General features: G+C 39.0%; 1 protein-coding gene across 30 annotated transcripts in view; it reads left to right on the top strand.

The window, feature by feature from the left end:
- Positions 1 to 8122, top strand: part of SORBS2 (sorbin and SH3 domain containing 2) — a 511092-nt gene extending 502970 nt beyond the window's left edge. For 28 of the 30 annotated variants that reach the window (XM_043970499.1, XM_043970498.1, XM_043970500.1 and 25 more), the window contains 2 exons: positions 2251 to 2357; positions 5597 to 8122. In XM_043970499.1, coding sequence (XP_043826434.1) covers positions 2251 to 2357; positions 5597 to 5658 — 169 coding nt within the window. In that variant the 3' untranslated portion in view covers positions 5659 to 8122. The remainder of the gene's footprint in view (positions 1 to 2250; positions 2358 to 5596) is intronic. The other 2 variants (XM_043970509.1, XM_043970511.1) reach the window with 1 other exon arrangement.
- Positions 8123 to 18656: the final 10534 nt, after the last annotated feature.

The raw sequence follows: 18656 nt of genomic DNA, 5'->3' as shown, positions 1-18656 counted from the left end.
TTTACAATAAGCTATGAATGAAAAATGAGGTTTCAATGTATTATCCCTTCTCATTATATTTTCACTTTAACAAACCAAAGGAATCTATTCCTAGTGGTAGAATTTGAGGCATTAGGAGCAAAGCAGAGAATGTATTTGGAGGGAAGAGGAAGGCAAGAAGCCTTCTTGGAATTCCTTTCAAACATACCATGAAGGTGGTAGCCATCTATGTATAATAAGGCTGGCCACTTGATCCTATTCAAGTCATTAGTAATCCAAACTTCTGTTCAGGAAAGATCCAGCCACTGTTGTACCACTGGAACATAGAATATTAAACATATTTGAGAGTAAGTCAATACATGAATACCCTAAATGCAAACTCTTGTGTTTAGGTCCTAAACCTCAAAGTCACTTTTCCCTTATTTTCCCTAAATTTGATTTTCTCACTCGAAGGACAAAAAGTAATTAATTTTCTTATTCCTCAACCATCTTCAGCATCACTCGTGCCCATTTTCTCAATGCCAAAGAGGTTCTCACCTTTTCAGGGCTAACCCAATGTAGTCCTTATTTTTATCCACCATTAATTGAGTGACTGCAAGTAGCCAACCCTCATGGGAATGCTACAGAGGGAAGTGCAGACTAGGGATAAGATCGCTGGCCCAAGGAGATCTGATTTCTAGAGTTAACCCTTCTACCCGGCAGCCATATAGCCTTGAGCAAGTCTCCTGTTTCTTCTGGACCTGAGTCTCCTCATTAGTAGAATTAAGGAGGTGAAAGGGTAACTTCTAAGGTTCTGACTTCAAGCTCTAAATTTATAACCTGATGATCCTTCTAGCTGCATGAAAATTTGTGAGAATTAAATAGAACCCTTTTGTTACTCCCCCTGGGGAAGATATATTTTAGACATATAAAAACTGACTTACAAAACCTTCAATTGACAGATGGACAAAACATTAATTATGTTAATTACGTACCACTTCCTCCCTGGCCATCTCAGATATTGTGTTTTAATTTGTTAAGGTGTCATTGTTCATCTTGTTTATAAATATCTTCTGTAAGATTAGTGGTACTAGAGCCCCAAGATTCTTCATTACTACTTCATCAATGTTTCCAATACATTCTCTCATGAAATGTGGGGAGGTGGTAAATGGTAGTGTTCAACTAATTATTCTTTTGAGTATGAAGGAACTGTTCAAGAGTCTGAAAGTTTGGAGGGGGGAAACAAATCCCTATGTTCCTCATCTAGCATTGAAAAATGAAGCCATAAACTATTTGGCATTGGATTAATCAGTGAACATTCCAAAATCATCATTTCATCCTGGTCTGTAATCCATACGTAAGATATCATAAAATGTACAATCAAGTACAAGATTTTTTTCCCCCTATGGAGACTATTCCACAAATTCTAGTTGGTAATAGATTAATGAAAATAAAATACTTTCATGGGTACATGATTTCAATAGTGTGCACCTTCCCTCCACCAGTATAGGTTGCAACCCTTCCATTCCTACACAGGTCTTGTCTGGGTCATTGCATAAATACAAATAGAGGGGCCACCCAGTGTGATGGAGGATATCTTTTTGGTGTGTGTGTGTGTGTGTGTGTGTGTGTGTGTGTGTGTGTGTGTGTGTGTGTGTGTGTATGTGTTTTTAATGGATAGTGAAGATGAAATGAAAATAAGTGCATTTGGAAAAAAAAAACAGATCCCTTTTTGGAAGAATGGCTCTCTTTCATATTTCCATGTAGGTGTTCAAGAGATGTCTTTAAACCATTTGGCTTCTCCTAACAAAAAATGTATTTTGAAAGCTAAATTGATTCTTTCAAAATTTGTAAGCCACAGATGTTTGTGCTGCTAGTTAACCACCATCAGAAATACTGATTCAGTAAGAGCCTTTCTTGTTTTCTGTGGGTGATTCATGACGGCGGCATTTCTATTTCATTTAGCACCATTATCTAAGCTGAGCAAGATAAAAAAACCATCAGACAGATGAAATAAGAATCTGCCTTAAAAATTCAAAAATACTGAAATCAGAATGCCCTTCATACTGTGAATTGTGTAATGTAATCACAATCCCTGCTCAGCACCCTAAGGGGGAGTTCTGCCTTTTTCCCTTCCATGATGACTAAAGTTTCACATTCCTTAGCTTGATATTTTTAGTTAGAAGGGCATTTTTTTCCAACCAAAGTGACAGTTTCACATCCTCCTCTAGCTTAGTGAAGGTGTAAAGAACTTCTGTTTAAACACCCGCATTTGTATTTGTCCTGTTTAAGGTTTCAGGCTCTGTATAACTATACTCCTAGGAATGAAGATGAATTGGAGCTCAGGGAGAGCGATGTCATTGATGTGATGGAGAAGTGTGATGATGGATGGTTTGTGGGTATGTGTCCAGCTCTTTTCACATACATTTTGCTTGCTCATAATTTGCTTGCACCCTTTTGCATAATTTGTTGTTTTCTAGTGAATGATAAATCATGTTTTCTTTGACTCCATATACTCCTTGACCTCTTAAATATACATATGCAGATGCACTATGTAATTCTAAGGAAATATCTTCTCTTTAGAAACATGATCCAGTCCAATTCCTAGTCAATGGTGACTACAATCTAATTTTGTAATAGAGGGAAATCCTGAGACTTCTCTCATTATATATATACATATATATGTATATGTATATACACACACACACACACATATGGAAAGGGATAGAAGTTACAGATAGTCAGATTTGAGCTTGATATAAGAAAAAAACCACTTCCTCACAATTAGACCTTTTTGAAAGTAGAGCAGGTAGCTTGGAAGTATTGGTTCTCTATTGATTTCAAGTAGAAGCTGGATAATCATTTGTCAGGAATGTGCAATCTTGTTATCTATCTATTCCTTCAGGTATTCCCCAATATCCTCTGCCCAGACTCTCCTTTGTAGACTTAGAGAGTTGAGAAGTTTTTCTGTCTTTTCTAATTTGATTCCCATCCCAGTGCTCAGGGGTGACATTGCCTATATCTTATTACATCTGTACCACAGTGAAGGTGTTTAGTAAATGCTTAAAAATAATCACTGGAGCCCAGCAGTCCCTAGTGCTGAGTCAGTGGCTGATCACTTTTGAGCTCAGAAGTTCTGAGCTTCAGTAGAGAGACTTCAGGTCAGGTATGGGTTGAGTTGAGCTAGCTCAGAGGTTATAAACCTGGAGTCCATGAATTTGGTTTAAAAAAAAAAAAGAACATTTTGATAATTGTATTTTAATTTCATTGGATTTTGGTAATCCTATGTATTTTATGCATTTAAAAGCATTATTATGAAGACTCTATAGGGGCCATGACAGAAATAAAAGGTTAAGCACTTCCTGGATTAGGTCCCTTCCAACATTAAAATTTTGTGAACAGGATAAATGTCTAGTTAAGAAATGAGGTGCTGGATAAAGCACCGGCCCTGGATTCAAGAGGACCTGAGTTCAAATCTGGCCTCAGACACTTGACACTTACTAACTGTGTGATCCTGGACAAGTCACTTAACCCCCCATTGCCCAAACAAAACAAACAACAACAAAAAAGAAATGAGGTGCTGACAGTGCTGAGACATGGGCGTGACAGGGAAATGGAATGTAGTAAAGACCTATTTTCTCTCTTAGATAGATGAACAACCAGTGATTTTTTTTAGACTAGTTCTCTATCTTGTCCAGCTGAAAGTATAGCACCAAACATGATCTGATCCCAGTACTGATCTGCTCAGAAGCTTTAACCCTCTCTGCTTTTCCACCTCAGGGCAGTGTGGTGGCCCTCAAGGGCTCACTGTATTGGTGCCAGATTTAGTACAAACCCCAATCAGCTTTATGCCCTACTGAAGCTCAGAATTTCTGAGCTCAAGTGATTCACCACTCAGACACCCTCACAGCAGCAGGGACCACAGTCATGTGCTACCATACCAGGTCTCTGGTAATTAAAGCATTTATTGAACACCTTCACTGTGCTACAGATATAGGCAGTGGCATCCCTGAGCAGTGGAATGGGAGTCAAATGAGAGAAGACAGCAAAACTACTCAACTCTCCAACCCTACAAAAGAGAGTCTAGGCAGAGGAGAGTGGAGATGACTTGAAGGCATAGATGGATAACACGATTGCACTTAGGAAAGCAAGAAAATATAGTGTTATGGAAAGACAACTAGATTTTTCTACCTTTATCGCTTTCCTTCCTTTATCCACAGCCTTTCCCCATTACCATCCTCCTGACCCATCCTTTGCCTCCACTTCTTTTATGAGCCTTATAGGTAGTGTAACTATTATTATCTCCACTTTACAGATGAGGGGGGAAAACGACCTGCCCCTGGTGACATATCTAGGAAATAGTAAGGTCAGGTCTTTTATCCAGTTTTTTGATTCCCAATTTAAGAGTCTTTCTATTACTTCTGTAACTAAGAGAAAGGCCATGATTTCAGTCATCATTGACCTCTTCAGTCATAGTTTCTATGCAACAAGGAAGGGCAAATAAATTAAAGAGAGGTTACAAGCAGTAGCAAAGTTGGGACAGCAAACAGGTGAGTAGCTAAGAAAAAGTATGCTTCCTTCTAATGAACTTGCTCATACTTCCTTGTGTTGGAAATTCTAAATTACTTAGTGCATCTGCTATTTTTAAAGGTTCTTTGATAGTATGTTCTTGAGGCCAAATGCCTTGATAATGAATACCCTTTTAGTATCCAGCTTAAATATGCATGGAAATATTTTTAATAACAGACATCATGCCTACTGGTGTTGCCTTTTCTCCCCAATATATTCATTTTCCTCTTATTTACGTGGTGACTTTGTGTAACCTGTTGAAAATTAATCTATTTTTAAAGAGCTTGAGCAAATGAGATTTTTTAATGAAGTATATGGCCTTCAGCAAACTGAATAAGATGATGAAAACATTTAAATACTAATAATGCACTTGATATCCCACTACTTTTAAGTTTGAAGAGGCAAGGTTGCCCTCTTGCCTGCACCACCCCTTATATCTCCCAGCTGCAGGCCACCACTCTGCAAGCTTTATACCTCACTGGGCAAATTATATTGGAAGATAAAGCTTTAAGAAATACCTCTCGTGGGGTGGCTAGGTGGCGCAGTGGATAGAGCACCGGCCCTGGAGTCAGGAGTACCTGAGTTCAAATCCGGCCTCAGACACCTAATACTTACTAGCTGTGTGACCCTGGGCAAGTCAATTAACCCCAATTTGCCTCACTTTAAAAAAAAAAATACCTCCCACAAAAAAAAAAAGAAAAAAAAAAGAAATACCTCCCATTATTTCGCCCACTTCCATCTTTCCTATCCCCTACCACTCCATTTTCTAGCAATAAGGAAATGCTACCCTACCCAACAGTTCAAGGCCAACCTCATACCTGAAATCTAAAGACAATTCATTTGGATTTAGCATCTGAGCGATTACCAAATTGTTGTTTCCAATTAATGAAATTCAGTGATAATAGAGCTCAGTCCTTCACATCAGGCAACACGAAGAACCCAATTACTATGATGTTCTTTAGTTTGAAAATGGGTATTGGTACTGCCAGCAAGGCCTTGGTGTAGGCCCCATGCATGTAATGATGGTTCATTGTTGTACCCCCTTTCATTTCTTGCTTCTTACTTTCAGGAACTTCAAGAAGAACCAAATTCTTTGGTACTTTCCCCGGAAACTATGTCAAGAGGCTGTGAATTCTTTTCTCTACTTATTTATGCCGCATTTCAGCAACACATCTGCATAAAATTGCTTGGAAAACATGCTCCCCAGGCTTTCTGTTTCCATGCTTCACAAACAGAAGGTTCTAAGCATCATCATTATCATTATCACCATCTCCATCCTTGCAGGACAGTGTTACGGCTGCCGTGAAGCCTTTGGGAGAAGAGGCTGGAGGGGTGTGCCGTAAACTGTTTATTCCTGTTACCCGCTTTAGATGTTTACAATTTGAAACGCAGAAAACAGGACCTGAAGTTTTATTATACTTAGAAACAAAATGGATGGAATCTGGGAGACCAGAAGAGACGCATCTCATAAGAGAGAGGCTTTTCTGGTCCTCTAAGCAAGTCTGTAGACAATAAGCTCCCTCCCCTGAGGCAGCCGGAAGATAGTGTTTCCTTAGGACAAATTGATGTTTGCCTTTTCACCTCCTTAGTTTGGCAGGATACATTACTTTCACTTTGCTCCATCACGAGTTTGCCTCTTGTTCTAGTTGACAATATATTTTAACTCTAATCCAGTGATTATTTGCCTGCACTTACTGGTTATAACACACACAGCGATTGTAAAATCTCCAGCGAGACTAGGAACCTTCGCTCGGACAAGTATGATTTTATTATCGAATCTGAATTTTCCAATAGGAGTGTTTTCCTGCAGGGTTGGGGAATCTGGCTTTTTGTTGGTTTGGGTTTTCTTTTTTTTTTTTTTAACTTTTTAAAAGTGTAAATGGTAAGAAAACTTTACAACTTTAGTAATAACCATGAGAAAAGAAGAGGTAAAAGATGGATGGCAAAAAAGAGAAGTGTTGCGTTCTCAAGTTGCATTGCTATTTTATATAAAAAAGGTAATAATAAGCAACATGAACTATGAGATGTTAGTGTTTTATTTATCAGATAAATTTTTAAATAAAAGCAGTGTTAGTGCAAGGATTCATTCGAACGTAGACCCTTGAACAAGATACAGAAAGTATCTTCGAGAACTATGTACTGGTTTTATTTTTTATTATATTGCATATGTGTGTGCACATATACATGCATGATTGTATATGAACATACAATACATATGCATATATGTTGCACATTTATGGAAATGTTAGACTCCCAAGGCACGCGTTATTTTATAAAAAATAAATATATATATAGCACTTCAGAAACATCAGAAGTATTAATCCTGGTTTTTGCTTTGCTTTTTTTTTTTTTCCTTTAATGAACAAAGCAATTATTTGAATGCGCCATTTATTTTATTTCTGCAAAAGTTCAAGTCCAAATAGTGTCTGCATTAGAAGAAAGAGTATGCCAAGCCTGAGTCTCCTGGTGTGTGTAATTGTGTAAATTCTTTCCTAAGCATAAATTGGGCACATTGGGAGGCCCGAGTCTTGGAATTTATCGGGCTGGGGTCCCAGAAAGAACACTCACCTTGGGGTCAGTCTTGGCTCAATGAAGGGCTTCTTCTAGATCATCTGAATTCCAATTTAAAAGTATGATGAGCCTAAGACCACACTAAATGGTAATTAACTGGTAACCAGAACCCATAAGAATGAAGACCAGTGAATCATGCCTCTGTTACACTCACTTGGAGACCTGGCTTAAGAATTCTTATGATTTTATATAAGAACTATTCATATTTGGATTCTTCAGCACCTTATAAACGGCAGGCTTTTAATGGCTTTTCACCTGTGGTCAGTGGTTGATTTTTTTTTCCCCACAATGGACTTAGCCTCTAGAATATTGTACATATGCTCGTCTCTCTTTTGTACAGAACCATTTAGTTGTTGAGTAACAAATGGGAGAGAAAAAAAAAGGTTCCTTTTCAGTCCTTACCCCATACTTATACTAAATGAAGAAACAATTTTCGACAGGTTTTCCTGGCTCACAGATCATGATGCATACTTTGAGAGTGCAATTCTTTGGCATTTATGCAAAATTTTATAAATTTTTAAAAATGGTCTTAGCAGCCAAATTGAAATGTATATATCTTTATTACAGAGAAATGTCAGTAGTGAGAAGGTAAAGAAACACCTTTGTGCAGCCAACCCTTTTTCAATGCTGCAGTCATGACAAAATTTGTATTGCAAAGGCTTTGGGGCTCACAGCTGGGTCAGCCGCATGCAGCTTTGCTAAGGGATGACTATAACTACCTTTGATGCCATTTATGATAAAAGACTTCAATATCTGTTGCCTGTAATATTTAAGAAAAATGCTGTTTCTACTCTGTATCTGATTTTAAAAAGAAGGGGGAAAAATAATTTTTTCACACCTGGCTTTCAGGTAATTGAATTCTTACAAGCAAAGGTCTGTGTTTTTTTTCTTGAATAGACTTCTAATAAATTTTGCTTGGAGTACACTTTAGCTTTTCTTCCTGGTATTTAATGCTATGTTATCTGAAGAAGAACTCTGTATTTGTATCCTCTTTTATCACATAAACTAAAGGAAAATGTGCTTACTTTGGTCTCTTTTTGTTGTTGCAAACATGGAGATAGACTTTGCCCAAAGCAAGCCACCATAAGCATGTTTTTGAGCTATTTATGAACTAACATTTACAGCATTTTCTGCTAAAACATCTAGCACTTGATAGTATTTCTGCCTCAAAAGTGGGTATCTTTTTCAAAGGAGTGGCAGGGCTGAGTCTTGAGCAGAGGCAAACTCACTCACGAGTTTGTATTACTTACAAAAATGTATGCACATATCCTCTCCATTATCTTATATAGTCTGAAAAGTTTTAGATTATTTTAAGACCGGTAGTGCCCTTAATAGGACAGGTAGGTGATATAATAGTTAGGGTGCCAGGTCCAGTGTCAGGAAGACTCTTCTTCCTGAGTTCAAATCTGGCTTCAGGCACGTCCTAACTGTGTGACCCTGGGCAAGTCATTTAACCCTGTTTGCCTCAGTTTCCTCACCTGTAAAACGAGTTGGAGAAGGGAATAGCAAACCACTGTAGTATCTCTGCCAAGAAAACTCCAAATGAGATCACGAAGAGTTGGACATGACTGAAAAATGATTGAAAAACAACAAATGGGGGCAGCTAGGTGGCACAGTGGATAAAGCACCAGCCCTCGATTCAGGAAGACCTGAGTTCAAATCTGACCTCAGATACTTGACACTTACTAGCTACGTGACACTGGGCAAGTCACTTAACCCCCATTGCCCCCACCAAAAAAAAAAAAGCAAAAAAAACCCCAACAACAAAAGTCCCCTTATTTCTAGATTGTCTTAAATTTCTTGCTACAAAAGGACGTTCTTTTTCTTATGACAAAATCATAAGCCCTTTTCCATTTTTTACCCTGAATATCCCATTCTCTACCTTACAAAAGTGAAGCACATCTGGAGGAAAGTATGTGTCTTAAAAAATGCCATATGAAGTTGTTAGGTAGGAAAATATAAGTATAAATGGTAAGAAAAATTTACAACTTTAGTAATAACCATAGGAAAAGAAGAGGTAAGAGATGGACAGCAAAAAAAAAGTGTTACATTCTAACGTTGCATTGCTATTTTATATAAAATCTAATAATCAGCAACATGAACTATGAGATGTTAGTGTTTTATTTATCAGATAAATTTTTAAATAAAAGCAGTGTTAGTACAAGGATTCATTGGAACTTATACCACTTTGTGGGTGGGGAAATATGATAGCTGTCTTTTGGAAAGGGATTAGAGATCTTCTCTTTGGTCCCAGAGGTAAGAACTAGGACTAACAGATGGAAGCTACAGGGAGATCAATTGAGTAGGCAATGGAGATGCAGTTTTCCCATGACATCAGAGGAGGCTGGATGACCATTTGTCAGAGATGTTGTAGAGGGAATTCATGATTCAGGTATAAATCACACTTGATGGCTTTTGTGAGTCCCAGTTCAAATTCAATGCTACCTGTGCTAGAATAATCATCCACACTTCTCACCCCTATGCTAAGAAACACACACGTTCGTCTTCTGGAAACTCAATCACAAAGACAGATGCCAAACCTACTTCTTGACTGATGTCTGGCCTCTTCATTCCGGGGAATATATAATCAATGTAATCCATACATTTTCCAGAACTGTGCATACTCAAATAACAAAGACAGACAGCTGGAAAGGGCCAAGAGGCAAACTAGTTTAACACCCTGATTTTACAGATGAAGAAACTGAAACCTATAGAGGTGAGCTGCCCAAAATCACAAAGGCAAGCCCTCTGACTTCAAATCTAGCATTCTTTTTTTTTTTTTTTTTGGCGGGGCAATGGGGGTTAAGTGACTTGCCCACGGTCACACAGCTAGTAAGTGTCAAGTATCTGAGGTCGAATTTGAACTCAGGTCCTCCTGAATCCAGGGCCGGTGCTTTATCTACTGCACCACATAGCCGCCTTCTAAATCTAGCATTCCTAGCACTGTACCTTGCTCCTTTGATCCTGTATAAACAATAAACCCCAATAGGTTCACACAGAGTTAAACGCTACTAAACAACAAAACAGAAACCAATAGCTTAAAATTTGTTTGCAAAATACTTTACAGATATTATCTCATTTCACCATCATGAAAACCCTGTAAGGTAGATGCTACTATTATTCCCATTTTTCATATGGGGAAACTGAGGCAGGAAGTGGTTAAGTGGTTTCCCTAGAGTCACACAGATAGTAAGTATCTAAGACAGGATTTCAATTAGGTTCTTCCTGACTTTAAATCCAACATTCTATCCACTGTGCCACCCCCCTGCTAATTTTCATTGGAACTTCTTTTGTAAGGAAACTATAGAGTCTAAAGCATTAAAGCATCTACAGATTAAAAGCAGTCTTCTGGATAGTCAGAAATGGATTCCCATTGCCTGTGATTCAAAATCATCCAGAACTCAAGAAAGTTGCACATTTATGTTTAAAGGACAAGAATATCAATCCATGAAAGTAACTTTTTTTTTTCGTGAGGCAATTGGGGTTAAGTGACTTGCCCAGGGTCACACAGCTAGTAAGTGTTAAGTGTCTGAGGCTGGATTTGAACTCACGTACTCCTGACTCCAGGGCCGGTGCTCTATCCACTGCGCCACCTAGCTGCCCCTGAAAGTAACTTCTTAAATAAGAATCTGTTCATCTCCATAATTATCCCCTTATAAACACCAGCCTAACTGCCCTAGGGGCAGGGATTTGAGTATAAAAGCTCCTATTTACATAATGTTTTAGGGTTTTCAAAGTCCTTTCCACTACTCTGTGAAATAGGAAGCAGAAACGTGATTATCTCTATTTCACAGAAGAGAAAATGCAGACTGAAATGGCAACAGAATGGAACACTTTCTGCAGCTAGAAATAAGAGTGTGGAGCTGACTCCACACTCTAGTTAAGTACTAGCAGAGTTAAATGGGTCAATGCAGTTTATTGCTTCTAACATCTGTCTTCCCTCTTTGTCTTCCTGCATAAACACTGGCACACAAAAATCCAAACACTGTCAGTAACAGCACCTTACAGGTACAGAATGATAAGAAAAACAGAGACACAGACACAGTCAGGGACAGAGAGAGGAAAACAGTGAGAGTGAGAGAAGAGGAAAATAGGGTGAGGGTGAGAAAGAGAGGGGAGGAAGTGAGGGAGGAGAGAAGATTAGGGAGAGAGAGAGAGACAGGCACTCAAAACTAATTTTCAAAATACCAAAAAAGAGGAAGATTCCACAGAATGGAAAAGTTTACAGGTAACAATACTACTATAATATTTTCCTCTTCTCTCAAAGTGACAAAGAGGGAAGACAGATGTTAGAAGCAATAAACTGCACTGATGGTGTTTATAAGGGGATAATTATGGAGATGAACAGATGATTAGTTCTTGTTTAAGAAGTTACTTTCAGGGGCAGCTAGGTGGCTCAGTGGATAGAGCACCGGGCAAGTCACTTAACCCCAATTGCCTCACTAAAAAAACATGTATAAATAGGAAAAGGAGGTGGGCCAGTCATTCGAGGATAGTGAAGGATAACATGATCAACAACTGTTGATCTATTAATCACGAAAATATTGAAAGAAATAAAGGAGAAACTCCAATGGCATTGGTGGGGACCGACTCTGAAGATAATAGGGGAAAACAGGGACAAGAATCATATAGAATGAGAGGGTGGGTGAAAGATGAAATGACTGAAGAAACAAAGATTCGATCTGAGCATATTGATTTATTAAGCAATGTATGTCGATGGCTTAACAAGCAGGGATCAGACCCCAACTATAGGGAAAGACAAACTTTTATCCATTAAACACAATCAAATAAGGCCAATTAATTAAAAGAAAACAATACAACATTAGATTATCTGATCACTAATTGAAAGAAAGGTTAAGAACTTTCCAAATTGGGAGGGGGAGAGTAAATAGGTGGAATTCCCTGACATCAGAAAAGGAGGTATCTCACTCCCCAAAGTATCTGTAAACAATCAAAGGAACATAGAGACAATAGCTGATTGATCAGCATGGGGACAATTTTCAGATAAGACATATGGGTTGCTTGAGAGTATAATTGTGGAAAAAAACTCCTTGCATCAGTCCTTGGACCTGACTGGGTTTCTGGTCAACATAACCTAGCTCCTTAGTTAAGGGACTCTCACCAGCAAGGAGACGTAGTCCAGCAGGGCTAGGTTCAAACACTATAATAAGGTTTTCTCTTAATTTCCACAATTGAATAAAGTTGTCCTGTCACAAGACAGAAGCTGAACTAGATCCATAGTTGAATAGAAAGGGAATTAACCTAGTTCCAGAATTGAGTCACAAAATGGAGTCAGAGTGATTCACTCAAAAAAATCCTACAATTAACTACTTACTGTCCTAATCCCCTCAAATCTTTCAATGTATGGGCTGAAATATGTGGTAGTAGTGAGATTATTCATGCAGATACTCACAGATTCACTGCAGTATTTAAGACTTAAAAACCGATTTTCTCCCCATACTCTTGTTAGATAATATTATCATTATTATTCTCATTTTATATATAAAAAGACAGGCTTTGAAAGGAGGAAAGATATCACAGATATCACTGAGATTTAGGATCATAGACTTAGAGGTATAAGAGACCTCAGAGGTCATCTAGTTCAATCATTTAGATATCGGGGAATATGACAACAGAAAAATTTAATCAGAAGGAACAAAAATATTTTTAAAAGGCAGGTACTGGGTGAATAACACTGTATCTTTTAGTTGTTCTCACAGTGCGGTCCGGAAACTCCTGGCATTCCTCAAGACCCTTTTAGGGGGTCCATAGGATCAAAATGACTGTAATGAAAATGTTAAGATGTTTATATTTTTAATATGTTAAATATCAATAGATAAAACAAACATTAAAAAACTCTTGGATTCCTCAATGATTTTAAGAGTATAAAGGGGTCCTGAGTCCAAAAAGGCTTAGAACCATTCATATATTTAAAAATAAATTTTTATAAGGATATCAAGGAAACAGAAGGGATGCATGGTGCAAATGAGTGAAAAGAATGGAGGCAGAAATAAAAGCAATGTTTTCATTGGAGTATATTACAGAAGGGGACAACAAATTGAGAAGCAGATCACTAAATTGGCACAGAGACATGATGGAAGACTTCAATTATCTAGACATCTGCTATAGGGCTCTCTTGCCCAAAGGAGGGAAACTACTCATTTCTTGGCTGGCTTTAATTATAATTTCGTCTTTCAAATAGTGGAAGAACCCACAAAGCAAATGCTTATTCTGGATCTTATTCTCACCAAAAAGGAGGAATTAGTCACTGGAATTAAAATGATAGAAAGTTGTCACTCCATCTAAAAATTTGTGACAGAGATGGAAAGGAAAGCTGGGAACAATTGACTGATATGCACTTTGGCACAAAGTGGGGTCAAAGGGAAAACCTTTCAAAGTTTATACAGGTAGAATTCCATGAACTAAAATCCCACTGGGGAAGTTGGATCAGGAAAGATGGGAAATAAGAAATAAAATTCTAATGATACAAACAGAAAAAGTTCCTATAAGTAGGAAAGAGGAGACCTGGCTAATTAAGTAGGTGTAGATACCTAGAGAATTTATCTAATATTTTGAATTTTCTAAAAAGACATGCAGAAGATTGAAGCAAGGCTAATTAATGGATGATGAATATAAAAAAATCACTTAGGAATGTCAAGAGAGCTAAAACTTAAAATGATCCGAGACCAGTGAAGATAGCTAAAAACAACAAATAAAAGTTTATTGATTATTTGGGATAGGAGAGGGAGGATCAAAAAAGGAAAAGGACCACAGCTTGCGGTGGATGGGACCATGATAACCAGTAACTGTGGGAGAAATAGAAGCAATACTTGACTTTTATTTTCTTTCTCTTTTCATTGACAAGGAGAACATTCCTCGGACTGGAAGGGTGAGAACAAAAATGGTGACAATTCATAATAGATTATTGATACCCCCAAATAAGATGAAGAATAGAAAGAAAGTCCCTAAAAGCTCTTTAAATCACCACAAGAGAAAGAATTAGGTTTGCTTTACTTGTCCCCAGAAATAATGGAGAAAGGCAGATTTAGAAATAAGGAAATAGTAAATATAAGATTTAGATATAACTTAATAACTAGTGCTGTCTAAAAGTAGAATGTAATAGGTCCCCCCTCACTGGAGGTCACCAACCAGAGGGTGAAGTCTCACTTGTTGACAATGCTGTAGCAGATCTTAGTCTAGCCGGTCACTGAGGTTCTATAATTCTTTAGTTCTGTGAGATGATGCTGGTAAAACTCTTATACCCTAGATCCCCCAAAAGGTAGAAAAAAGGAAATAGGTTCAGCCATCACAGTCAGATATATAGCTCTCAACTGACCCTGGGACCCAGGTCATTAGCCCTCATGTTCCCTGGTGTTGAGATGTGGGATGGAATGGAATCAGCTCTAACTGTCAGGACAGATAACCTGGGAATGGTATCTCTAGGGGAGGAGCTGAGGCACTGTTCTTGGTTCTATTACATGCAATACGTTTATCAGTGGTTTGAATGAAGGCTTAGACTGTTTATCAAACGAGGCTAAAACAAATCTGGGAAAAATAAACAATATGTTGGTGGTCATAATGGGTATCTGAAAAGAGTTCAGTGGATGGAAAAAGTGAACTGGAGCTAATGAGATAAAAAATAATTTAAAAAATCAAGTACCACATTTGCATTTTTAAAAAAAATAGCTATTGGGGCAGCTGGATAGTGCAGTGGATAAAGCACCAGCCCTGGATTCAGGAGGACCTGAGTTCAAATCCAGCCTCGGACACTTGACACTTACTAGCTGTGTGACCCTGGGCAAGTCACTTAACCCCCACTGCCCTGCAAAAAAAAAAATAGCTATTTATCTGAAAGAGGTATGGCTACAAAATGACTCCTCTTTTAAAAACCCCAGTGGCTTTAGATCATAGGAATATAACAGTATTGTCAATCTAGAGTGCGAAGGGACCTCAGAGACCATCTAGTTCAATCTTTTCATATTACAGTTGAAGAAACTGAGGCCCAAGAAGGTTAAGTTACTTGCTTATGGTTACACAGGCCAGGCAGTGTCAAAGGTAGGATTTGAACCTAGGTTCTAACTCAAACCCCTCATTTTAAAGAAGGGGAAACCAAGGCCCATTGGTTCCTGCACACTGTTCCTCATGGAGATTTGGCATAGAATTGCAAAACACTAGGAAATTGGGGCAGCTAGGTGGCACAGTGGATTAGAGCACCAGCCCTGGAGTCAGGAGTACCCAAGTTCAAATCCAGCCTCAGACACTTAACACTTACTAGCTGTGTCACTTAACCCCAATTGCCTCACTAAAAACAAAAACAAAACAAAACAACAAAAAAAAAAACACTAGGAACTTAGGATTCTAGGCTAGTTGAAGTTCATTCACATTTAAATATATATGTGTATATGTATGGGTGTGTGTGTGTATACACACACACACATACACACACAGAGTAAACATTGCATACATATACTTATACGCACTTGGCAAGAAAGGTAATGAAGATCTGCCAACAATACGGACTTTTGGGAAAGCGTATAGATAGCTCTGTAGAAACATACAAACCCATAAAAATGTCTTCCCTAAATTGAGGGTAACGTTTTTTACAGTAATTCTAAAGATGCAGGCATGTCAGCGTCCCTTCAGATAGAAGGGAATCAGATTAGCAAAAGATACCTATTATAGGACCAGCTGGGAAATGCTGGCAGCAGCCAGAGAAAGAAAAGAGGTGGAGGGGAAAACAGAAGGTCTGAGCCATCAACTTCTGCTCTGCCTTCCAGGAAGAGAGAGCAAAAACCTGCAGGGAGGGGGCAGCTAGGTGGCGCAGTGGATAAAGCACCGGCCCTGGAGTCCGGAGGACCTGAATTCAAATGCAGACTCAGACACTTAACACTTGCTAGCTCTGTGACCCTAGGCAAGTCACCTAACCCCAATTGCCTCACCAAAAAAAAAAAAAAAAACCTGCAGGGAGGGGGAGGGTCCTGGACATCCTTATGTCCTGTGCAAGGTCAGCTTTGGGGTCATTGCTTCCCTTTCTTCCCTGAGTCTCTGTAGACTGCTCTTCAACAACCCCCTGTAGAACTGGAGCCAAAATACTGAACTCTAAGCTCCAAGACAGACTTTGAGAACTATGGGTGAGGGGGGAGTCACCTCTTAGTTTTTATCATCCATATTTTTCTTTTCTTTTTCTTTTTTTGTTTTGTTTTTGCAGGGCAATGACAGCTAAGTGACTTGCCCAGGGTCACATAGCTAGTAAGTGTCAAGTGTCTGAGGTCCAATTTGAACTCAGGTCCTCCTGAATCCAGGGCTAGTGCTCTATCCACTGCACCATCTAGCTGCCCCCCACTATGCCATCTTAACAGCCAAGTTAAGTGAGTCACCCAAAGCCACAGAGCTGCTAAATGTTAACTCTGAGTTTGACCCTGAATTTTACTTTAAAGTGAGAATTCTGTCCACTATGTTATAATGTCTCTGGAGGAGCAGCTAGGTGGTGTAGTGGATCTGGCCCTGAAGTTCGGAGGACCCGAGTTCAAATCTCACCTCAGACACTTACTAGCTGTGTGACTCTGAGAAAGTCACCTAACCCCAATTACCTTAAACATCCAGGGCCATCTCCAGTTGGCCTGATCTATATCTCACCACTGGATGGTGAGATGGCTCTGGAGGAGAGAGTGAGGCTGGTGACTTTGCACAGCCTTCCCTCATTTAAATCCGATTCACTGCATGTCACGACATCACCCTGATGTCATCATCCTCTTCTAGAATGAAGGACAAAACAAGAATGTTTCTGGAATAATACCGACATTAAAAAATCAATTCTTACTTCAATGGGCAGCTATGTGGCATAGTGGACGGCGTAGTGGAAGACCTGAGTTCAAATTTTGCCTAAGTTACTACAGTTATCCCTTCCACATCACAGGGATTTAAAATTGTTTTGGGCCAGAGAAGAAGTCTGAATTATTATGGTATTCAAAGATAAAAAACATTATATAATACATATATTTTCTGCATTTCTGATTTTCTAAACTTTTTCTGTGTCATCTGCAGTTTCTGCAAACTCCCCCATAATTCCTATTTGATTTCTTATGCCAACCCACAATAATAAAACCATGATGGGGAAAGTTGGGATGTGGAAGAGATAACTATGGTTGCATGATCCTGAGGAGGTCACTTAACCTTGCCTCAGTTTCCTCCTCTCTAAAACTGGGATGATGATAATAGCACCTACTCTAACAGGGTGTTGTGAGGACCAAATGGGAACACACATAAACATGCTTTGTAAGCTTTAAAGACAGGCAGCTAGGTGGCGCAGTGGAGAGAGCACTGCACTTGGAATCAGGGAAATTCATCTTCATGAGTTCAAATCCAACCTCAAACACTTTCTGCCTTGGCAAGACACTTAACCCCATTTGCCTCAGTTTCCTCATCTGTAAAAATGAGCTGGAGAGGGAAATGGCAAATCACTCTAGCCATAAGAAAAAAAAAACAACAACCCTAAATCAAATAGTGTTATCAAGAGTCCGACACAACTGAAATAACTGAACAAGCTTTGAAGCACGTTACAAAGGTTAGTTATCAGTATTTTCTCCAAGAATTCAGCATTCTGAATGTAGTCTTCAACCTCGTCCCACCTTAGCCTGTGGTAAAATGAGTTATTACAGCTGAAAAAAATTCATGAGCTGGTGACCAATGCCCTAGTGATGGGCACCTCCAAATTTAGCTAGGCTGAGTTTCAATCAACCCACACATAGTCTATTTATGGGCACCTACTTCAAGCCTTTCCAGTTTTAAAGGACCCCTCAGAGTTGGCTCTGCATTGGCATAGCTTTGGGGAGTGCCAAGGCACTTTTGTGCCACAGCAAGAGTATAACAGTATCATACACATTCAGAATTGAACCTCCGGAGGTCATTTTAAGTCTAGCTAATACCAGAAAAAGAATCTCCTTTACAGCAGAGTCAACAGGCAGTCAGCCAACCTTGAACTGAAGTCCTCCAGGGATGGGGCAATCCGTTACCTTTTGGATAGTTTTAATTATTAGGAAGGTTTTCCCTTAAATCTAACCCAACGTTCCCTCTGTAATTTCTCCCAATTGTTATTTTTATTCCACGGGACCAAGCAGAATAACTGCCCTTTCCATAGGATATGCCTTCAAATACTTGAAAATAGTTGTTTTGCTCCCCACTTCTCTCTCCCCAAGTTTTTTCCTGGCTATGCTAAAAACCACTAATTCCTCTAGGCCAGTCTTCATGTGGCTTGAAACCAAGGCCATTTACAGTCCTGGTAGACCTCCTCTGGACGCTTGGCTGCTAAGCTTTCATAAAATATGGCACCCACAAGTGAACACAGTGCTCCAAATGTGGTCTAATCAAGACAAGGTACAGCAGGACGAAGTCTTGAAAGCCCATCACACTAGTATCACACAGCTAATAAGTATTAAAGGTAGCACTTGGGTCAGCCAACTATCAACACCCACTCCTAAAGTCAATGCCTACATTAGGTGGAAGATCTAATGTGCCCACTATTTCTAAGTAACTACCAGATTTAAAAAACAAAACAAAAC

The sequence above is a fragment of the Dromiciops gliroides genome, chromosome 6, assembly GCF_019393635.1.
Source record: "Dromiciops gliroides isolate mDroGli1 chromosome 6, mDroGli1.pri, whole genome shotgun sequence".
Lineage (NCBI taxonomy): Eukaryota > Metazoa > Chordata > Mammalia > Microbiotheria > Microbiotheriidae > Dromiciops > Dromiciops gliroides.
Note: the sequence above shows the minus strand (reverse complement) of the source record. Positions and strands in the feature narration are given on the sequence as shown.